The 19,499-nt window shown below is 35.3% G+C and overlaps 3 protein-coding genes across 5 annotated transcripts; 2 read left to right on the top strand and 1 right to left on the bottom strand.

Annotated features, from left to right (window-relative positions):
• LOC18588260 (protein trichome birefringence-like 16) lies at positions 1,798–6,881 on the top strand. 2 transcript variants are annotated; one of them, XM_018127596.1, is made up of 6 exons: positions 1,798–1,886; positions 2,971–3,131; positions 3,685–3,834; positions 4,336–4,488; positions 4,980–5,175; positions 5,502–6,881. In XM_018127596.1, the coding sequence occupies exons 1-6, from the start codon at positions 1,876–1,878 to the stop codon at positions 6,328–6,330; spliced, it is 1,500 nt and encodes a 499-aa protein (XP_017983085.1). In that variant the 5' UTR covers positions 1,798–1,875; the 3' UTR covers positions 6,331–6,881. The 2 variants fall into 2 exon arrangements, with proteins under 2 accessions (XP_017983085.1, XP_017983086.1); XM_018127597.1 differs by lacking the exon at positions 1,798–1,886 and adding an exon at positions 1,932–2,451.
• Positions 8,045–14,099, top strand: LOC18588259 (inter alpha-trypsin inhibitor, heavy chain 4). The gene is made up of 13 exons (XM_007012548.2): positions 8,045–8,673; positions 9,212–9,364; positions 9,453–9,665; positions 9,778–9,867; positions 10,055–10,171; positions 10,258–10,527; positions 10,700–10,856; positions 11,037–11,114; positions 11,875–11,975; positions 12,310–12,480; positions 12,949–13,023; positions 13,424–13,531; positions 13,667–14,099. The coding sequence occupies exons 1-13, from the start codon at positions 8,281–8,283 to the stop codon at positions 14,015–14,017; spliced, it is 2,277 nt and encodes a 758-aa protein (XP_007012610.2). The 5' UTR covers positions 8,045–8,280; the 3' UTR covers positions 14,018–14,099.
• LOC18588258 (protein LAZ1 homolog 2) lies at positions 14,202–17,413 on the bottom strand. Of its 2 annotated transcripts, XM_007012547.2 has the most exons (10): positions 17,328–17,413; positions 17,046–17,240; positions 16,825–16,881; positions 16,536–16,644; positions 16,042–16,226; positions 15,870–15,958; positions 15,388–15,637; positions 14,834–15,067; positions 14,552–14,748; positions 14,202–14,429 (listed from the first exon to the last, which is right to left on the bottom strand). In XM_007012547.2, exons 2-9 carry the CDS (start codon positions 17,196–17,198, stop codon positions 14,554–14,556), a joined length of 1,272 nt encoding a protein of 423 aa, XP_007012609.2. In that variant the 5' UTR covers positions 17,199–17,240; positions 17,328–17,413; the 3' UTR covers positions 14,202–14,429; positions 14,552–14,553. The 2 variants fall into 2 exon arrangements, with proteins under 2 accessions (XP_007012609.2, XP_017983087.1); XM_018127598.1 differs by having other exon boundaries at positions 17,046–17,329.

The following is a 19,499-nucleotide window of genomic DNA, read 5'->3' as shown; positions in this document are numbered from 1 at the left end:
TTAAATACTATTTCAAGTATATTTTCAAAAACTTTCATGTGATTTTAGTAATTTAAAGTCATTCAAATTTTATATATATTATTTCAAAGGTATAATGTTTTGAAAAGCCTCTAAATTATTTAAAAAATTCAAATAAACTCTTACATTATTGCATTCAATTAAACTCTTATACTTTTATTTTGACTAATAGTTAACTAATCGTCATTAATTAAAATGTCAATTGTTATTTTATATCAACGTGATACTATCATATCATTAATATAAAAAGTGAAAATACTAAGTAATAATGCCATCATACCACATCTACATATTAGTTTATCATTCATCTTGATATGTCAAGTGTCATGTACATCAAATGATAAATACCCCGTTTTGATTAACATTGTTACTCTCAACTATTATAGATAAGAGTTTATTAAGTTTAAAATAAAAGAATAAAGACTTTATTGAATGTAATAAAACATATTTTTTAAAAATCAAATAGTTTAATGATTTTTTAAATATTATATCTATTTTAAATATATTAATAATTTTATGTGATTTTCACAATTCAAATTAATGAAGTATTATATACAAATTATTGAAACTTTGAATACTTTTTAAATTTTAAATATTATTTTAATAACTTAAATGATTAAAAGTCTTAGGTGCTTTTAAATATAATTTTTTTTAAATACTTCTTTAATCTTTTAAAGAATTATTGGTTATTGAGAATTTGAGAAGGCCAATGTCATTGATGTTTTCTACACTTTTATAGATACTTGATTACATCATTCTTTAAAAAGAAAATGATTACATTATAAATTGCGAAATCAACATTGTTTTATTGTAACTAATCCTACAATTAGCTTCATCATTGGAAAAGGATTTAGTACTAATTTTTATTGTCAACTTGCTCATACAATTTCGTTACTTTTCCCCCTGACCTCACAATTTTTTTTACACTAAATATGGAAAAAACAAATTATCCAAAAAAATACTTAATAATTTAAATTTCCACAATATTCGCAAAGCTCCCTTCTCCGTATGGTCTCCATGTCTTACATTGGTCAATGCCATATAGGCTGTGTTTGTTATGATTCCCTGTAATTTAATTAGATGTAATTACTTTACAATGAGACGAAGAGCTTATCACCATAAAGCAGCAAGGATGGAGACAAAAATGAAAATAAAAAGAAGAAGAGCCCACTGGAAGAAATAAGAGAAAAAAATGAAAGAAAGAAAGCGGTGAATTGTGTGACAACTTAATTAATTAATTAATATGTTTATAAAATAATTTAAAATAATTTAATTATTTTTTAAAATTTAACTAATTTATTAAAAATAAATATTTAATAATTATATATCTTTCAATATTTAAATAATTAATATTCAAATATTATATTATTTTTATTATGCTATTATTTATAAATTTTTAAAAATAAATTAAAAAAATAAAATATTTACATTAAAAAAGAATGTAAATTATTTAATTTTATATTTTCATAAATAAAAATAATTTTATCAATTTATTTTATATTCTTAATAAAATATTTTTAAATCAAACATTACAATATAATTACTTTCTGTACAATTATTATTTTTTTACATTCTACTAAATACTATAAAATTATCTTCTTTAACAATTTCTGGTAATCGTATCCTCAACAATAATCACACTCCAGTTAAATATCAATCACAACCTTAATGCCGACACGTCCCATGTCCCACAAACCACCTTTTTTCCCTCTACTTTTTTATTTTTTTTATTTACTTATTTTACTCCCCCACTAACCTTTTTATTTTATTTTTCAATTTCTTTGTGTTTCTTCTTCTTTCATCACAATAAAAATAATAAAAAGAAAAACTAAAAACATTCGTTTCTTTCAGATATTCATGCGCTTCAGGTACTTCTCTCTCTAATCAAAGCTTTTCAATTCAATTTTCCATAAACATTTTCAAATTTAACTATAGATCAGAACCGTTGGATTTTTTTCTGCGTTTGGATCAGAATCGTTCATACTCAATCGTAGATTGCAATTTTGTTCATGTTTAATTTCGTTTTCTCGTGTTTTTGTTTAGCTGACTGTGACTTCAATGACGTTGCCTGTTTTCGTTTTCAATTATATTGTTGCCTTTAAATGTTCTTTCATTTTCATTCATTTGATCTGATGTGCGCGAAGATTGTTAATTTCGCTTTGAGTTCACGAGGAAAATTGATTTTAAAACTTAGCATTACGATTAGAAAATAAGGAAATCCGTGGTTAATTTTGGTTATGATAATTTAATTGTTGAAATTTGATTCTAGCGTAAAATTTAACATTATGTTTAGAACTGTGCTGCTCCTGTTTAGTAATGTTGGTTGTGAGTTAGAATAGGATCTGTTGGCTTCCAAGCATGCGATGGAATCAAGCTTGTTTGGCTTAGCTATTTGGAATTTCTATGCAGATGGCGTGGGAATCTCTGTTGTGTGTAAGTTTGATCGTATGGTTTTCGAATGTTTGTCATTGAATGGCTTAGATAAGGGAGTCTTCTATCCCCTAACAATGGGTTTAGCATGTTTCGGGTGCTCTGAAGTCAAACATTTATGTTCATAACTTGATTAAGCTTATCCTTTTGTGAATTTCATGCTCACTCCGCGGATTTAGCAGTTGTAATAGATGGCTGCATAAATTTGCAGAAATAGGATCTCTGGCATATAACTTTTGTTAAGTAAATCAGCATAAAGTAAGCAAAGAGTTTCTGAAATAGCTTTTCTAATAATTGCGTCATGGTTAGTTGTTTTGGATGCAGGAACTGCATTTTTTTCTTTCAACCTTAATTCTTGGTAGCTATATTTTTAATTTGCTCAAAGAGAGAGCTGCAAATCGACCTGAAATTTTGTTTCTTTTAATTTCCTTGAGTTTTGAGCCTCTCTGCTCTCTCTCCCTGTGCTAATTGTTTTCTGCCTTTAGTGAAATTTTGACAACCTTACTTTTCATGTTTATGTAGGATGAAAGGAGGCCCCTACAGATTAAGATGGAGGGGTAAAGAACTGTCTCTCATTCTCATTGTTCTTGTCTGTGCAACCATTCTTGTTTGGACATGGGACAGAAGTCCAGTACTTACTTCCTCACTACCATCTAAAAATCAGTTATTGCAGCTCTCTCCAGGTTTGCGTGAAGCTATCTTATTTCTTCACTGTGCTATATATCAGTTTTTCACTCTGGTTATTGTGGTAACTAAAGCATTTTTCTTCTATTCATATTTTGGCTGTGTCTTGGTTCATAGGCTTACACAACTAGGCCTAATATGAAGTTATATTCATATGTCATGTTTTCCTTTCCCATGCTACTTTTATCTTCTGCATTCTGTTAATATTCCTGGTTAATGCTATACATGTACATTTTAATGTCAAAGGAGTCAGTTAGTTGGGGTTATCAAAAGTGCATTGTCTGGCCTAGTAACTTTCTGCATAGGATTACAACATTGTTTGGCATACTGGAAGACAATATAATTATCAGCATCTGTTACTGCTGTTAATGCCAATTGCCAAGTAATAATGATATTTGTTTTTTATTCTGGACATGGCTTTTTAAACCTTCTAGAAAATAGAGATATTTGACAAGCATTTGAATTTAGAAATGTAGAAAGCATGTCTGGATAAGAGTACTGCTACTTACATGCTCACGAGAGCTTTCCTTCCTCTCATAATATCTGGTGCAGAACACAAAAGCCATGTGAGAGAAGATATTTCCACATCGATACAGAGGGAAGTCATAAATAACGAAGAGGAACATCATGTGGATAAAATGCCTTCTACTGATACCGCCGAAAGTTCTTCAGAATTTGAAACATTTCCTATTCAGAAGAAAGGCAAGCTACTTTTCTGTCTGTCTCAAGAATAGAGATCAAATTTGTGAATATTGCAGTGGCTAATGTTTTAGAATACTTTAATGGTAAATCCTGTTTTTGTGAGCATTACCTATACTTTCATTGCCTCATGGTTTAATATTTTGGCCTCAAGCTGACGTATCCAGCTTCCAATCTCAATACTCTTTCTCTTTCATAGATCTCTCTGATTTTTATGAGCATTTGGCTGGTTAGATGAAGCATTTTCATTGGCATGGGAGATCCCTTGTTTCCCTGCTTCCTATCTGTCTGATTGTGAAGTCATCAGTGATTATTAGAGCAAGATTTTCTATTCTGTTTTCTTGAGTTCTAATGTTATTACTATGCTGAATGGTTTTGTCTCTCAAGTACACTTGTTTTACCATGAATATTATTAGGATCTTGCTGCAGCCTATTTCTTCATTTTACTCTTAGAGGTCATGGTATTTTGGGAATTGACCTTTGTAATTTGTTATGGTGGCACAGAAGAAGAAACAGAAAAACACAAATACAGTCCAAAAAGAGAGAAAACTGGTGTTGTTAAAAGTGGATCAAGTTCAACACAGATAGAAGAAACAAACAATGTAATTTTAGGAGAAAAAGCTTCAGAACAAGAAGACAAGAAAGTGGAGAATCAAGGTAGAATCTATGCATGATAAGAATTATTCATCTTTTGCACATTCAAATTTCTGTAGGAGTTCACTTATGGAAATTTCAGAGCAGAAATTCTGCTGATAGTATTTTGTTGTTATATATATTATGCTTGGGGAGAAAATGCATTCGTCAATGTGACTGATATGACCTTGTCTGACCAATCTATGTTGATCAAGGTTTTTAAAGCAAATGTTGGAAATCTCAGCTATTTTGCTTTTGCTACCTCTTCCAAACCTCACACATTTGTTTTGCATGCTATTACATGGATGTAATATCATCTATTCCTTGTAACAATTTCTATTGTGCACTTCATTATTTAGTCATTTTCCTAGTGATGTAGTGGGTGTTGTGCAAGCTAAGTGTGGTTATGATGTTAATGCTCTCTCTTTCTCACACCTGTAGATTTTGGATCTGTAAGTTCCATTTGTGATAATATTAATGAGTATTGATTTTCATTTCATCTGATCCTTCTCCAGCCTGTAATTATGCAAAAGGAAAATGGGTTATAGATGATAGACGGCCTTTATATTCTGGGTTTGGTTGTAAACAGTGGCTAGCACCAATGTGGGCTTGCCGGTTGATGCAGCGTCAAGATTTTGCCTTTGAGAAGCTAAGATGGCAGCCAAAAGATTGTGAAATGGAAGAATTTGAAGGGTCAAAGTTCTTTAAACGGTATTAATATCTTGTCCTTGAATATTTTTTAAATAATTGGTTAGCCCATATATTGTTTGAAAATGATTATAGCTCTTCACTTGGTCCTTCCAACTTCACCTTAATCAGAAGAACTGACATTTTGACTGTTCTTAAGTTCTAAGGCTTGGGTTTTCATAGATTTGGCATTTGACTTTCTCCTCAATAACTATGCACTCTCTTTTCCTTGCAGAAGTTGTGTTTTTCTTTTTGGTCAGAGTTTATATGAGTGGTCTTCTTATTTTTACTTGTTCAAATATGATCAATATTTGTGGGACCATTTACATATTCTTCTGATGCATTTCCAGGATGCAAGACAAAACTCTGGCTTTTGTTGGAGATTCACTGGGTAGGCAGCAGTTCCAGTCTCTAATGTGCATGATCACAGCTGGTAAGGATAGCCCAAATGTCCAAGATGTGGGCAAAGAGTATGGCCTTGTCAAACCACCTGGTGGTAAGCGTCCTAATGGTTGGGCGTATCGATTTCCCAGCACCAATACTACTGTCCTTTACTATTGGTCTGCAAGCCTCTGTGATTTGGAGCCTCTTAATGTCAGAGACCCACACACTGAATATGCAATGCATCTTGATCGACCTCCAGCATTTTTGCGCCAATTTCTCCACAAAATTGATGTCTTGGTTCTAAACACCGGGCACCACTGGAATAGAGGGAAGCTTAAGGCCAACAGATGGGTCATGTATGTTGGGGGTGTTCCCAACAACAACAGGAAGATAGCAGATATGGGAGGTGCCAAGAACTTCACAATCCACAGCACTATTAAATGGATAAACTCACAGCTCCCAAAGCATCCTCATCTGAAAGCCTTCTATCGGAGCATCTCCCCTAGGCACTTTGTAAATGGGGACTGGAACACAGGAGGTAGCTGTGACAATACTTCTCCTATGTCCATAGGTAAAGAAGTATTACAAGAAGAGTCTAGTGATTATAGTGCTGCCAGCGCTGTGAGGGGGACAGGGGTTGAGCTTCTAGACGTAACAGCTTTGTCTCAGGTGAGAGATGAGGGTCACATATCCCGGTTCAGTATCACAGCCTCTCCAGGAGTCCAGGACTGCTTGCATTGGTGTTTGCCTGGTGTTCCTGACACATGGAACGAAATCCTCTTTGCACAAATTTAGTCACACGTTGTTGTTGCTGAATGAAGAATTCTTGCAGCATGCTCTGAGACGCAAAAGTGGCGCCTCTGCCTAGCATTGGTTGAGTATACTTTTGATGGCAGCCTTGATCATGATCTTGGAGAAGAATTCCATGTCGCAACTATGTCAATCATGGGCTCATTCTTGTGTTATGGAGCCACATATATTTTTGTGGTTACTGTATTTGTAGATTTAGTCTCTAGACTTTTTTGTAGCTTAGTTGGCCATAGTTTTTTCATACATTTTGATCTTACACTCTCTGAACATTGCTGGAGGAAGCACCCGGAATAAAAGTTGGCCTGAATCTGGCCATCTCTGCAGCCTCCTATGAAAAAAAAATGCTTACAATGGAGGGAAAACAGCAGGAAAAAGAAAAAAGAAAGAAAAGAAAAGTTTGTAATACAGGGAACAATGTAGCGTTAAGAATTGGAGAAGCGGTGAGTGAACAGGAAGAATATATGAAATTACAGATTTTATTCGCTTTGCAATGTACAACCAAATCCTCATAAAACGGTATACATTCTTTTCCTATATTTTCCGAAGTGCGTTTGTTTGATCGTGTCACCACCAAAATTTGTCGAGATTAATTGTTTTTTTCTTCGTGCACATATGCTTCTTGCTTACTCCTGTACTCTCAATGGCTGCTTCGTGTTTGGACCACTGCCCGTGACGCTAACAATGTCAGCGGCATCCAGACAGCTATGGGCTTTCCAAGTCTTCATCATTAATTAATCTAGTTACTCCCACGCAGCTATGGGTTCCGCATGGACCCCATAGGAAAGTGAAAGTCGCTTTTCTGCTAGTATTATGAGATTTGGATGAGACTTCGTAAGAATAAAAGAGAAAGGACAAACCGACAACCTGCCCTCATTAAAGTTAGCTTAATCTTTTTTTTTTGTTTGTTTGTTGATGTACATACTCTGGTCACCCCATTTCCAATGTGAACCCAAAAATGAGAATTCCCGTTAGGAAAATAACCCCATATCTTCTTGAGTTTTAACTCCATATTTGGAGTACTTTGACGGACCGAAAACAAACCTTTATCATTACTCTGGCAAAAGTCCAAATAATATCATGGCTTTTGGTTCCATTTCCATTGCAAAAAAGTTGTGGATGAAGTTGGATTCGCCTTCAAGCCAATCGTCACATCATCAGGGGTAATCTATTAACTGACGATTGGGACATATCCGAATTCCAATATGCCAAATCCATGGTAACTGCTTTCTTATTGCTTTTATTACATTTCTTTCTTCCTTGCTTGGATTTATCTTATACTGTAGTCGCCTTTTCCAGGTTTTTAACTGCATTCAGGTCAGCGAAATCTGCTGACTTTTCCAAAAATTAACTGTCAAATGCCACGTGGAAGAGCCGGCAGCGCCTGGGTCCCATCTTCACATAGCCAGTAAACCGATCCAGAGAGCCGTTGGTCAACTGACCGTTGGAGATTTACTATTCTGTGCTTCGCGGGAGCATCGTAAATCTCCTTTCCCACTTGCTGGTAGACGTCCATTAACTGAAGGAACGAACCCACCATTGCCTACGAACCAGGCGATCATTCCTCCACGTCGGCAATCTTTCATGTTATTCAATCACGTGCCACCACGTACCCATCGGGCAATCTCCCATCTTCTTCGACCCTAACGCAACGAAACATTTACAGCATGCATTATACTATTAAAAAAAAAACATACGCGTCCCTCTCTCTATCCCAAAAATAAAAAAGTAATTTTTAATTAAAAAACCCGAGATTAATTGACCGAAACGAAAAGCAGGTGCTGACGCCAATTGCAAGAATCCGATCACGGAAGTAATCCCATCCCTCCAAAATTGCTCCTTGTCTGATTCTCTAAATAATCTGTTTCTTGTCTTACAAAAAGAAGAAAAAAGAACTAAAAAAGTGACTCTTTTTTTTATCGGTTTTTTACTTTTCAAATGGCGGAGGATTTTGCTCAGGCGGTGGAGGACGGGCTAAAGCTAGCGAAACGGATATACTTAGGGAAAGACAGGGGAGCGGTGGGGCCGCCAAAGCCACCACCGCCTATGGAGAGGTCACCGTATAGGTACTTGCCATCGGCGCCGATGGTTTATGCGGTTATATCCGACCCGAGGATTGTCGACAACCCGGATATTCCGAGTTACCAGCCTCACGTGCATGGCAGGTGCGATCCACCCGCTTTGATTCCTCTCCAGATGAACGGGGTGGACCTCGACGTCGATTGTTACGCCGATACCGCTTTTATTCAAGTTTCCGGATCGTGGAGAGTCCATTGCGTTATGGGTAGCCGTTCCTGTGATTGTCGCATTGCTGTTCCTACGGGCCCGCAGGTTAGTTCTCAAAATTTTACTCATATATAAAAAAAAATTGGAAAAAAGCTTATTTTTGTAAAGAATTTTTTACTATTTTTGAAGTCTTTATCTTAGTTTAAAATTCTCCACTCTTCAGCTCAAGAAGTTTTATTTACTATTTGATTCTAAAATTTTTGTTTTTTTTCTTTTAATCATTTGAGAACTGAAAAATCATGTGATATAATTTTTGTTTTTATTTGACTTGTACCGAAACAAAGAATATTAGATTAGTTCCGATCAAACTGCATCAATGAAGCTGTAAACTTTAACTAAGAATTATAAGGGGGACAAGAATAACTTAAGAAAACTCTAAAATGGGTTCTTTTTGTTGACATTTTGAAGAAAAAATGATTTTGTTGTCTTTTTAATCATCTCAAGTCTTGATGGCATTAAAAAGGGATGTGCTCTTTTGAAAAGAGAAAAGTAACGAGTGTTTGGTTAGCTTGATTATGTGTTTGATTTGTTGGAATTGTGATTATTAATGGTCTCAAGCAATAATATATTATTTGGCTAACAGGGTTCAATTCTAGGTGTTGAGGTTGACCTTCCTACAAAATCATATTCTACTGAACTGATTGGAGTGGAAGACAGTAAGGGTATTGAAAAAATAGCGCTTCCAGAAGATGGATGGTTTTTGAAGCCTCACATATTTACTTTAACAATACCACAGGTAAACCGATGTCTTAAAGTTATAATGATTTAACTGGATATACTTAAGTCAATTGTATCTAATAAATGTTTTTGTTTTATTTTTCCAGATCGATGGGGGTACTAATATTTCAATTAAGCTTCGTTGGTCTCAGAAATTGTCATATAATGATGGCCAGTTCTCCTTGACTGTGCCCTTTACTTTTCCTGAATATGTTACTCCTGCTATAAAGAAAATCTCAAAAAAAGAAAAGATACAGTTGAATGTGAACTCTGTTATTGCAACTGGAATTTTGAGCAAGGCAACTAGTCATCCTTTGAAGGTGCATATCTTGATTAAGGACCATTATGCTTGTTTTGTTTGACTTAATGAATGAAATTACTTAGTTCCTTGTCTTATCCTACTTACTGTTCTTTTCACCTCAAATTTTGCAGGAAATAAGACGCAGTGCAGGGAAGTTCGGTTTCTTATATGAAGTAGAAGTTCTGACATGGTCCAATACTGACTTCAGTTTCTCATATAGTGTAAGAATCAGACTTATCTTACTGTCACGCTATCTTTTCTTTAGAACTATAAAATTACAGTTTATACAACATGAATATTACTAAAGTTTTAATTGAACTAGAGATTAATTGATATTTTTATGTGGAATACCTCAATTTGTTATGATCAGGATACTTATAATTGCATCTTGTCTACACTTTTTTATAGGTTTCTGCCAGTAACATATTTGGAGGGGTCCTTTTGCAGTCACCATCTTTATATGATTATGATCAAAGGGATATGTTCTGTGTATATCTTTTTCCTGGGAGTCAGCAGAGTAGGAAGGTTAGTCTGGCATTTATTCAACCTGTAAAGTTCTTCTAATTTGGTTCTTTGTTTGGTATGTATACTCATCTTATTGAATTTGATAGGTGTTCAAAAAGGAGATCATATTTGTTGTTGATATAAGTGACAGCATGGAAGGGAGGCCACTTGAGAGTACCAAGAATGCAATATCTGCAGCACTTTCTAAGCTTAATCCTGAAGATTCGTTTAACATTATAGCTTTTAGTAGTGAGACTTTTCTATTTTCAACATCCATGGAGTTGGCTTCCGAGGAAGCAATTGAAAGGGCCAGTGAATGGATTAGCACGAAACATAGTGAGGGAGGCGGTACAAATATTTTTATTCCACTAGAAAAGGTGTGTACTCATTTCCTTTGTTTTGGTTAAACTTCTCATGTTTTCTGTATTGATTTAACAAATATAATAAGGCTAGCAGCAAGCTTTCACTTTGTCATGACAAGATGATTTGAGATAGTATTCTTTTCTCATGATCTATTGCACGTTATTAACTTTTGCTTATTTCTGTCAGGCAACTGAGATGCTGTCAAACACACATGGTTCAATTCCTATGATTTTTCTTGTTACTGATGGGGCTGTTGAAGATGAGAGGAACATTTGTGACTGGATAAAAAAGCGTCTAACAAATGGAGGATCATTATGTCCACGTATACATACTTTTGGCATAGGTACAATTCTAGGTGTTTAAGCCCCATTTATTTTCAGTTATTAGCATATTGTTCGATTGCTTTTAATACCATTGAATTTATTTCTTATCATTGGTGAGGGATGCTAAACCTGGCTAGTCATGAACTCAGGATTATGTAAATAGTGATGGCTAGTTAACTTGTTGTGTGGAAATGTTGCAGGTTCTTTCTGTAATCATTATTTCCTGCGCATGCTTGCTATGATTGGACGGGGGCAATATGATGCTGCTTTTGATTTAGGTCTGTATGTTATGTTTGAACCTCAAGCCAAAGAATTGTGTTATATGAGGAAATTTTTGGTGCATTAAATATGGATTGCTACCCTTTAATAGAATTCTTTTGATTTTGCTTTCTTTACTTTTAAAGGAAGGGGGGGGGGGGGGGGGGGGTTGTGGGCCTTTCTTTAGAGCCATCTTTTTAAGCATTTTTGCCTACAATAGCAGCATGTCATTGTTTTGGTTCTTTTTCCCACAGCATCAAGGGAAAGTTTATGAAAGGTGTAGGAACTAAGCTAGAATTTGGAATTTGTACTAGATCTATGGTTAATATGGGAACTTGAATGGTTGTGTGTTGGGCTAAGTCAAGTTTTAGTTTTGTGCAAATATGCTGTGAATGGTTTAATGATGTTGCTTTAAAGCATAATTTGGTGGTCAGTGACTTAGTTTATCTTTCTCGTGCTCTTAAGTTGAGTTAATATAGTTTCATGTAGTTCCTTTCCTCAAATCTTTAGGCTCTTTGTAAGGTTATGAGTGTTTTCTTATCCAGGTTTTCTTAGAAACAATAGGAGCCTTCTTCGGGTTCTCCTTGCTTAGACAGCCTCCTTACAAGTCCTTTAACCTATTTCTATTTCCCAAATTCTACCTTGAGTTCTGAAACCTAAGCTCATCAAGTAATCTATGAAAAAAAGTAAAAGCTATTCTTTTTCTGTTAGGATATGTGAAAGTTTGTGGTCCTAATATCCATTATTCTTACTCTTTTTTTTCTTTCTGTTTCTTGTCAGATTCAATTGAGGTTCAGATGCAAAAATTATTTAGCAGAGGTTTATCTACCATTCTTGCAAATATAACCTTTGATGCATTTGATGATCACGAACAAATAGAGGTATGTTTGTCTGAACTCCTGTACCAGGTTCATCTATGATATCTTATTTTCCTTATCTCTCCTACCTTTCTATGTTTTATTTCCGAATTGTTTAGTTATTTCTATTTGTCTATCTATTCTTGTGATTTTAAGGGACCTCGTTATATGATATCATCATATATAGTGACATATAGCATCAGTTGAAGTTGCCTGAATATCACAACAAACATCTTACAGTGCTTATCTTGTCTGTTGTTTTCTTTCATTCATGTTTTTTCCACCTGGATAGTGATCATCCTGTTCCAGTCTTTGAATACTGACTTGACTTGAGTTTCTTCTACAATGTCCCTGATAGGTGTACTCTTCATTTATTCCTGACCTTTCATCTGAAAGCCCGTTGACAATATGCGGGAGGTACCAAGGTAGTTTTCCTGACACTCTTAAAGCTAAAGGTGTCTTAGGAGATCTGAGTAGCAATGTTACAGACTTGAAGATAGAAAGGGCCAAGGATATACTTCTTGACAGAGTAAGGCATCTACTATTCAATAATTTTTTCCCAATTTTTAATTTTACAATCCAGTTAGGCTGTACTCTCTTTATTTTTTCCTCTGGGAAGGGGGGGGGGGGGGGGGGGTGAGAGGGGCGTTTGGTGTATCTGGTGGTTTCACAATGCTTTTGGGATATTCTAATCAACAAAAAAGTTTACCTGTTGTATTTGAACTTAGATGTCTATGTAACTTTAGAATTCTTTTGTGGGTTAAGATTTTTGTATTTGGAATATTGTGCTAATGCTATATCTTGTTTCACCCAGTTGTTTATAATTACTGGTTGCACTTTTTATTCTAATTGCATTTTTCATAGATGGTGTATCTCCTCCTGGGATTCTTCTCTTTAGCTTTTATTTTGCTTCATTGCTCTTAACATCTAAATGTTTACCTGTATACCCCAATGATTTACACCTGGAGTATTTTATAGTTTCCCTTTTCTCTAATAGGTGTTAGCAAGGCAGCAGATTGATTTACTCACAGCTCAGGCATGGCTTTCAGAAAATAAACAGCTTGAGGAAAAGGTTTGTTTCATTGTATTCTGACGTTCTTTTTTCCAAAAATAAGTGGGACAGCAAGGTTCCATACTACTACATCTTATACTTGAATGTTTGCAATAATTAAGCCGGCACAGGTGTAGCAGAATGGGCTTTGCCCACGCATTCAAGTGGGTATAGATTTCCCTGGTCCACTACTCCTTACTTCCACTTTGTATTTATGAAATGGGAATAATGGTAATTACCATATCCTTGCTGTGGGGATATGGAATAGCTATGATGGACCTATCTTTTCCAAATTGCTCAGTGGCCACGTTAGCTGGACTGCTTGATATGGAATGTGTTGGATCTTTTTCGCTTGTCCTGACCTCACCACATTTCCTAGTGGTAAAAACCATTGTTGATGCTATTGATTTGTTATTGGCAGGTTGCAAAATTGAGCATACAGACTTGCAATATCTCTGAGTATACCCGTATGGTCCTGCTTGAGAAAAATAAAATATACCAAGCCTCAGAATCTTCTGGTTCTCTGAAGGTATGCTATATTGTTTACTTTAATAATGCCACTAGGTCCAACTAAGTCATACTGTTTTTTGTTTAAGAATGCACTTAGGATCTTTTCGCTTGAAACATTGCTGAGGCAGCCTAAAGTTGGCTTCTCTGAATACAGGTTCCGTATAAAGGTGATCCACACGAAATTGGGGACTCCGGAGCGCCCAAAAAGATGTTGCTTCAAAGCCTCACAGTTGGCTTTGGTGACCTGATTGCAACTGCCGAAAACATCCGTCCAGGATCTCAAGAACCAAAATTGCCTGAAGTTGCCGAAATTCTTGTGAAGGCAACTTCAAATTGCTGTGGTCAGATATGTAATCAATGCTGTTGCATGCTCTGCATCCAGTGTTGTTCAAAGATGAATAATCAATGTGCCACTGTATTAGCACAGCTATGCACTGCTCTGGCATGCTTTGGCTGCCTTGATTGTTGCTTACAATTATGCTGTCCTGGACAAGATGGTCGATAAACGCATTCCAGAATTTGATCCGGTTGGTGTATATTATTGTTTTTAGTGTATAAAATTGATATATTATTTACATTCGTTCTCAGTTGAATTTGCTTGTTTGCTCAAGCTAGTTTGAACTTTGAACTGCCCAACATACACAGCTACAGCCTTTGCAATTGTTAACCTATAAAACTGCGTTATGGCATCCCAAGATTTTAATCTCATACATAAAGATCCGGAAATTTGTTCTTAACTACTTGGTACATGCCAACATCACGACATGTCAAATAGAAAAAGAAGAACGGCGGTGATATTCCTCTGTTATTGATCTTCCAGAAGAGGTACATTCTTCATTCCATACTATGAAGAGCTGCACTTCGCCCAGAAAACGTACAACTTCCAGCCACTTCCAACAATGCCCAGCACAGTGCACCTAGATGATGCAAGTATCATGCACAATCACAAACCAAACAGCAATAAAGTCATTGACTGGAAACATGATAAAGATTTGGATTACTTCAAATGCTATTTTCATCACTACTATTAACTAGCAACCTTTAGACCTGGAGCTCTGGGTGACTATCATTTTCTGAGAGATGCTGCTCAACATGTTTCTCCACTTCCAACTCTGACTCTTCATGATCGTCATCTGAATCTGTTTTCTTGAGGTGGAAGGTCTCCTGGATTTTTGTCACTCCTTTCTCCATTGGTCCTACTGCTTGATTTATAGTTAATACAACATCCTCCACAACCTGTTTATCCAATACCATTTCCATGGATGTTTGAAGTACTAAAATGTTAATGTGAAATGCAGTGTACTAGTGGGACATGACTTACCCGTTGACCACCTTCAAGAACTATGTCTTGAACACTCTCCGTGATTCTTGTTCCAGGAGCCTTAACCTGTGTTTCTGTTTTTTCTAGCACAGCTGGTTTCTCCTCATTGCCTTCCTCTACCGTCAGTGTTTCTTTGGTTGTTTCAGTGGTGACCTTTCCGTATTCAGAAACAGGGAGAAAATGATATGATTCCGCAGAGAAGACAAATATATGAGCAACAGCTGCAATGGCCATCTGCCAAACCACATACAGAAAACCTTTATGCTCATGGCTATGGAACTTACAGCCTATCATCATAATGCTTTTCAGGCTATGATTGGTAAAAAAAATTCATAATATCTTCATCCTTAGAAAACAAACCACTAGTTGAAAAAAAAAAAAAAGGCTTTGGAAAAGTAGTAGTAGGCTAAAAAGATTTGCATTTTGAGCATTCACTGCACGAAAAATGCCAAAAAGACTTCATCCATTGATCAACAAATTAGATTTCATGCCCAGTCTTGTCTGAAGGTGTCCAAAGTCCAAACAGAGATGTTGATCACAAACAAGCAACTTACTTCACTACAAATCAGAAAGTCCTGCAATGCAGTCTGCAGTTTCCCTTCTTTAGGCAGAACTCCAAATGCACAAAGCAGAGCAATGCCTACCCCTTGCCACCAAGTGGCAAAGACAATGGCCTTGAAGCTGATAAACTTTGCAAGTGGCTTTATAGGTTCAAGCCTTTCATGAGTTACATTATAGAACTGCACAAGGCAAAAAAGTGCCCACATTTGGCTGAAGTTTATAACTACTGTTATGTATGGATACCTGCAAGAGAGCAGGATTAGCAACTATCATTAGAAAAAAGAGGCAGAAGCAGTAAAAACTTTAAATTCTCATTTAACGGGTTAAACAAAATAGAAGTACTTTTTCATAAACACAGCATTCTAAATATGAGAAGATTCAAATATGGACATAACAGCATCTATTAAGAGCTTAGACTTCGTTAGGCTTTATACCAAGGCATATACAAGATTGCACAAAAAACCATCGTACATACCCGTAGTACCATTTGAATTCTCCATCACCATAAACACCAAAGACCTCCAACAATAGTGCTAAGAATGCACAGAATGTCTTCAGAATCATCTGATTTAACTATCAGACATCAGAATGCAAGGAAATGATCACAACCAAAATCAAATGATGGGATCATATTAGTTTTTTCTTACATATTGCACAAGACCAAATTTTTCTATTGTGAGCAGGTCTTTTCCAATAACACGTGGACGGAAGAAGAAGTTGCTGAATGACTTTTGATGTACTTGTTGGTCTTCTTCTGCTCCGTCTAGGAATGGCTTAGCCAGCTGATTTCTAGATTCATTTTCAAGAAGCTCAACAACCCTTCTTTCTCCACCTGGCACAAATTTTCTTCTGCTGAATGAAGCATGTTTCGCCGTGTATGAAGTATATAAGCTAATGGAGTTCTAACTTGCTTGAAACATCTATCAAGTATCATAGTTGAGTCAACATGAACTGTGCTAATAATTATCTTGAAGCAGTAGTCTTACATTTTCCCAAATTTCTTTCAATTCCATGGAAGCATTTAAAGTTAGTACATTTGATTACTGCAGAACTGCGTGCAACCATGGCATAAAAAATTCAATGTATATCGAATAATAAATGTCCTCAGGAGTCAAGACAAGTCATAAAAATGTTGCTTTACCTAGACAAGCAATCAAATAGCTCCCAAAGGAATATAAGGCGAAGGCTTCATAGCAATTTCTCAAAATGTCACAGACAAGGGAAAGTCTTGGGTTCCCCAATGATATGATCTGTGGAAGTCAAACAAAAGCTACCTCAAATTCCCACCAAAGTAAGCAAGGATCAAAAGAAAGGAGTAGAGATGGGCTACATATGAGATATGAAAGTAGAATAGTATGTATACTTTCTGAGTTTGTAATAAGAAAACAAATTAAACATAGATTAGTTGTTCCAGAGAGATAGAACCGTACTGACTCAGCAGCATAGACAGGAACCATGAACAAAACCGCAACAATCCATTTTTGTTCCTGGGAAAGCAATTAGCATTCGACACTAAGTAACATTTCCCCATATATTTAATTAGCTTCACAAAAGGTCAGCAAAATTTTGCATTCCCTAATTTCTTTTTCCAAATTAGCACACACCCTTTAGCAAGACAAGAGAGGATTTCCAAATGAGAAACGAAACTAACATGAGGATTCGTATATGATCTGAGATGTTGAAGAATGAGATAAAGAGAGAGAACCACTGCTACAAGTGCAAAGGAGCCTGCTATGATAACTGCTGGATGGTGAAGATCTCTATACGTGTCTCCGTAGGCTAAAACGACATCGCTGGCTGCCATTCCCCCAGCATCTTAAAAACCTTACTGCATATGTTTGCTCATCTTGAAACCAAATAAGTAAATCCCCACTTAAGTATCAAACAGATATATCCATATCCTGGGAAACTAACAAAAGAAAGAGAGAAAAACCTTTGCCTGCAATGCTGAACAAGTTTATCTTGGTTCAAAGTTGAACAGAACAGCCTTGCTTCGTAGATTACTAGCAGGATGGGGATGGCCGCGTCAGTTGCGAGTGGGGACTTACATATCCTTGCCCCGAAAGTTGCCACGTAACAGTTTACACCGAGGTAGTCGTTAATCCGAAGACACGTTGCGCGGGAATATCTACCACTTCCAAGTTTTCCAAATTTGATTTTTAACCCCAACTATCTTTCTTTCTTTTCGTTTGGGGTGATTGATCATGGGCTGGCATTACTCGTAATTTTTCATGATTATTATACGATCATCATCTCATGCCGCAATGTAAAACCTGAGGTTTGGATCTGAGTGGGCAAGAAACCAAGGCTTATGTTTGCCCTAGTACGAGTATCATGGAGAAGTGTGTTCCTAGGCCTAGCAGGCAGGCTAGCATACCCACATTCTTGACCTAAATTAAATTTTGAAAAAACCAAACCAAAATAGTAATAAAAAAAAAGGGGGGGGGTAACACAATTTGGCTACTTGTTACGTATCGAATATGGGTACTTGTACTTTCACATATAAGCTTGATGTGATTGGAAGACTTGTTTATATATGTCTCAGCTCTCAATCACATGTCCACATGTTTCGGGTTTAAGTTATCAATTCAGGTAATGTGGGTTACTTTCCATTTTAGGTAAGCCTCACGAAGCTTTCCAAGTATGGCATGGAAGATTAAACAAATAGCCAACATCGTTAACTGAGTTGAAATTTTTGGATTGGGATTTTTCTTTCTTTGCATGGTTCAATTGTGAACCTTTCGAGGTGAGTCCTCGTGCTTGCCTTCCACTTTGCATCACCAAGGTTTTGGTTGGGGATTTATCAGGCATGTGGATCTTCATCGAGGCTTACTATCCTACATATAAATAATTTAACACTATTTTTATGCTTTTAATTTTTGCTGTTCATGGCGTCTGAAATGCAGCTATAAATGGCTACAATCATAATTCACTACCGTATTAAACGGTGGCAATTTTATTCAATTGTTCTTAATAGTATTGTAGAAGAAAAAAAAAAGAGACCAAACCCTTAGAGACACGTGTTGGTCGGTACGGTCGAAACTGCAGTGACCAAGGTCTTGTGTTGACATCTGGCAGGGCCCACTCACTTTGGTTTGGCATGGGCTGATGCCGGATGGGCGATGGACATTGGGCATGGACTCACGTGATCAACAGGGACAACTTCACGTGCCTGGGATGTTTTCCCACGTATGAATATCTAATCTTGACCAAAGCTAAAATCATCATTTCTTTTTCTTAAATAATTAAAAAAAATTCTTGAATTATGATAATTTACATAAACTAAACTTTTATTTTTAATTATAACTAACGAGTTCTTATTTTTGATTTGTATCTAAATAAATTTAGTATAATATCTAAAATATATATTTTAAATTTTTTTAAAAAATTATTTTTTAATTATGTTCAATCAAGTCTTTATATTTTTATTTTTAATTAAATAGATTTTTATGATAATGGTTAATTAACTATCATTAATTAAAATAAAAAATTATTTTATGTCATGTAACATTAATATGTTAATATATTATAGTAGATAACGATATAACAAATTGATATGACATGATGATATAATCATATTAATATTTATACTTTTCATATTAACATTACTCGAGTATAAAAATGACAAATGTTATTTTACTTATTGATAATTAATCAATTATTAATTATAAAAATATATTTAACACAAAATAAAATATAAGAGTTTGATTGAATGTAATAAAAAAAATTTATTTAAATTTTCTTAAATAACTCTATAATTTTTTAAAATATTATACTATTAAATAACTCTAATAAAAAATTAACCATTCAAACCTAATATTAATTAATATTTTTTATTCGTAAAACTTAACATGATAATATGTACAGCTTAAGACTTCCAATTTTCTTCTTCCTACTCCACTTTCTACCTTCCTTCTCATTGTCTCTCTTTAGGATCTACCAAAATTTTTTTTTTCTATTTTTTGGTTCCTTATGCCTCTCTCTATATATCTTTAATTGGTTTAGTTTTCCCAAATAACTCTCTTTCTTTCTTTTTTTTTTTTTCTGAAAAAATAAAACCTAAATTTAGTAGTCGTGGGATTTTACTGCAATCAATCTACTTTAT

This window comes from Theobroma cacao, chromosome 9, assembly GCF_000208745.1.
Source record: "Theobroma cacao cultivar B97-61/B2 chromosome 9, Criollo_cocoa_genome_V2, whole genome shotgun sequence".
In the NCBI taxonomy this organism is placed as follows: domain Eukaryota; kingdom Viridiplantae; phylum Streptophyta; class Magnoliopsida; order Malvales; family Malvaceae; genus Theobroma; species Theobroma cacao.
This window is presented reverse-complemented; position numbering and strand designations above follow the sequence as displayed.

Coding starts and splice junctions, on each gene's coding strand:
- LOC18588258 (XM_007012547.2), bottom strand. CDS start 17,198: ATGGCAGCCAGCGATGTCGTTTTAGCCTACGGAGACACGTATAGAGAT. Junction 15,959..16,041: donor AATTTGGTCTTGTGCAATAT/GTAAGAAAAAAC, acceptor TAGTTAAATCAG/ATGATTCTGAAGACATTCTG. Junction 14,749..14,833: donor TTCTTGAAGGTGGTCAACGG/GTAAGTCATGTC, acceptor TTGGATAAACAG/GTTGTGGAGGATGTTGTATT.
- LOC18588260 (XM_018127596.1), top strand. Junction 3,835..4,335: donor ATTTCCTATTCAGAAGAAAG/GCAAGCTACTTT, acceptor ATGGTGGCACAG/AAGAAGAAACAGAAAAACAC. Junction 5,176..5,501: donor GGGTCAAAGTTCTTTAAACG/GTATTAATATCT, acceptor ATGCATTTCCAG/GATGCAAGACAAAACTCTGG.
- LOC18588259 (XM_007012548.2), top strand. CDS start 8,281: ATGGCGGAGGATTTTGCTCAGGCGGTGGAGGACGGGCTAAAGCTAGCG. Junction 13,024..13,423: donor ATAAACAGCTTGAGGAAAAG/GTTTGTTTCATT, acceptor TGTTATTGGCAG/GTTGCAAAATTGAGCATACA. Junction 13,532..13,666: donor AATCTTCTGGTTCTCTGAAG/GTATGCTATATT, acceptor CTCTGAATACAG/GTTCCGTATAAAGGTGATCC.